This window comes from Eimeria mitis, genomic scaffold, assembly GCF_000499745.2.
Source record: "Eimeria mitis Houghton genomic scaffold, Emh_scaff4454, whole genome shotgun sequence".
Classification (NCBI taxonomy): Eukaryota; Apicomplexa; class Conoidasida; order Eucoccidiorida; family Eimeriidae; genus Eimeria; species Eimeria mitis.
Window position 1 is genome coordinate 1,477 of NW_013572769.1, and position 1,522 is coordinate 2,998.

Consider the following 1,522-nt stretch of genomic DNA (forward strand, 5'->3'; position numbering starts at 1 on the left):
GAGCAGGGGGAGATAGAACAAGGATATGGATTGGTTGTTGATGACGATGGTTTAGGTGTACATACACCTGAAAACACACCGTCACACCAAGAGAGGAGAGAGCAGCACTTGCTGCAGCAGCAGTGGCCCGAGCTGCAGCCGAAGCAGCAGCAGCAGCAGCAGCAGGATGGTTCTTCTGCTTGGCCTTCTCTCGATCAAGACACAGACCAGCAGCAGCAGCAGCAGCAGCAGCAGCAGCAGCAGCAGCAAAAGCGGCAGACACGTAAGATAAAAACAGCAGCAGAACAGCTCAGGGAAGCATGGGATGCAATGATAGAACGAGAAACAGCAGCAGAAACAGCAGCAGCAGCAGCAGCAGCAGCAGCAGCAGCAAGTGAACAGCAGCAGCAGCAGCAGCAGCAGCAGCAGCAGCAAGGGTTGTCTCCTCATGGCCTCGCCAACGACTCCCTCGATGGCTTCGCTCGGCTGCTGCTGAAGGACCTGCGTGCTGCTGCTGTACCCACCCCGAAGCAAAAAACCCCAGCAGCAGCAGCAGCAGCAGCAGCAGGAGCAGCAGCAGGAGCAGCAGCAGCAGGTACGCCAACAGCAGCAGCAGCAAAAACAACTGGACGGGCAGGAACTGCTGTGAAGGTAGCAGCAGTAACTGCAGCAGAAGCAGCAGCAACTGCAGCAGCAGCAGCAGCAAAAGGACCCGAGAAAGCTGCTGAGAGAAACCGACAGAAAGCAGCAGCAGCAGCAGCAACAGCAACAGGAGCAGCAGCAACGACAGCAGCAGCAGCAGCAGCAGCAGACTCCGAAGCAGCCGAAGCCTCCGGGAGTGCAGCAGAAGAAGCAGCAGCAGCAGCAGCAGCAGACGAAGCAGCAGCAGCAGCAGCAGCAGCAGCAACAGATGAATCTGAGGAAGAGGGTATCTTGCGGGGCCGGTGGCGTCTCCGTGGCGGTGAGCAGCAGCAGTCGCTGCTGCAGCAGCTGAAGGAGCAGCAGCAGCAGCAGCAGCGGCAGCAGCAGCAAGAAGAGACAGAAGAAGTTCCTATGGTCTGGGGCCTGCAGCAGCTAGTGGAGCAGCAAGCTGCTGCTGCAAAAGGAGCAGCAGCAACAGCAGCAACAGCAGCAGCAGCAGCAGCAGCAGCAGCAGCAGCAAGAGATAAACTTTTTCGTGTGCATGCAGCAAGAAGTGAAGGGGCAGCTTTTGGTGCTTCTTTCTGCTGCAGCAGAGAAGAGACAGAAACGGAGACAGAGACAGAAACAGAGACAGAAAAGGAGACAGAAACACAGCCCCTATGGATAGAAGCAGATGACAACCAACAGCAGCAGCAGCAGCAGCAGCAGCAGCAGCAGGATGTAGGGGTTGTGCTGACGCTGCAGCAGCCTCTGGCTTCGCTCGTTGTTTGGGGCTTTATACGACGCATGCAGCACCCAGCTTCAGCGTATAGAGGGAGGTGGGGTTGTTGTTCTCTCGCTGCTGCTGCTGCTGCTGCTGCTGCTGTTGCTGCTGCTGCTGCTGCTGCTGCTGCTGCTGCTG

General features: G+C 57.5%; 1 protein-coding gene across 1 annotated transcript in view; it reads left to right on the forward strand.

The window, feature by feature from the left end:
- EMH_0075270 (uncharacterized protein) overlaps positions 1–1,522 on the forward strand; it is a gene marked incomplete at both ends in the record, with an annotated part of 3,597 nt that overhangs the window by 1,400 nt on the left and 675 nt on the right. Inside the window, one exon of the mRNA XM_013499573.1 lies at positions 56–1,439. Coding sequence (XP_013355027.1) covers positions 56–1,439 — 1,384 coding nt within the window. The remainder of the gene's footprint in view (positions 1–55; positions 1,440–1,522) is intronic.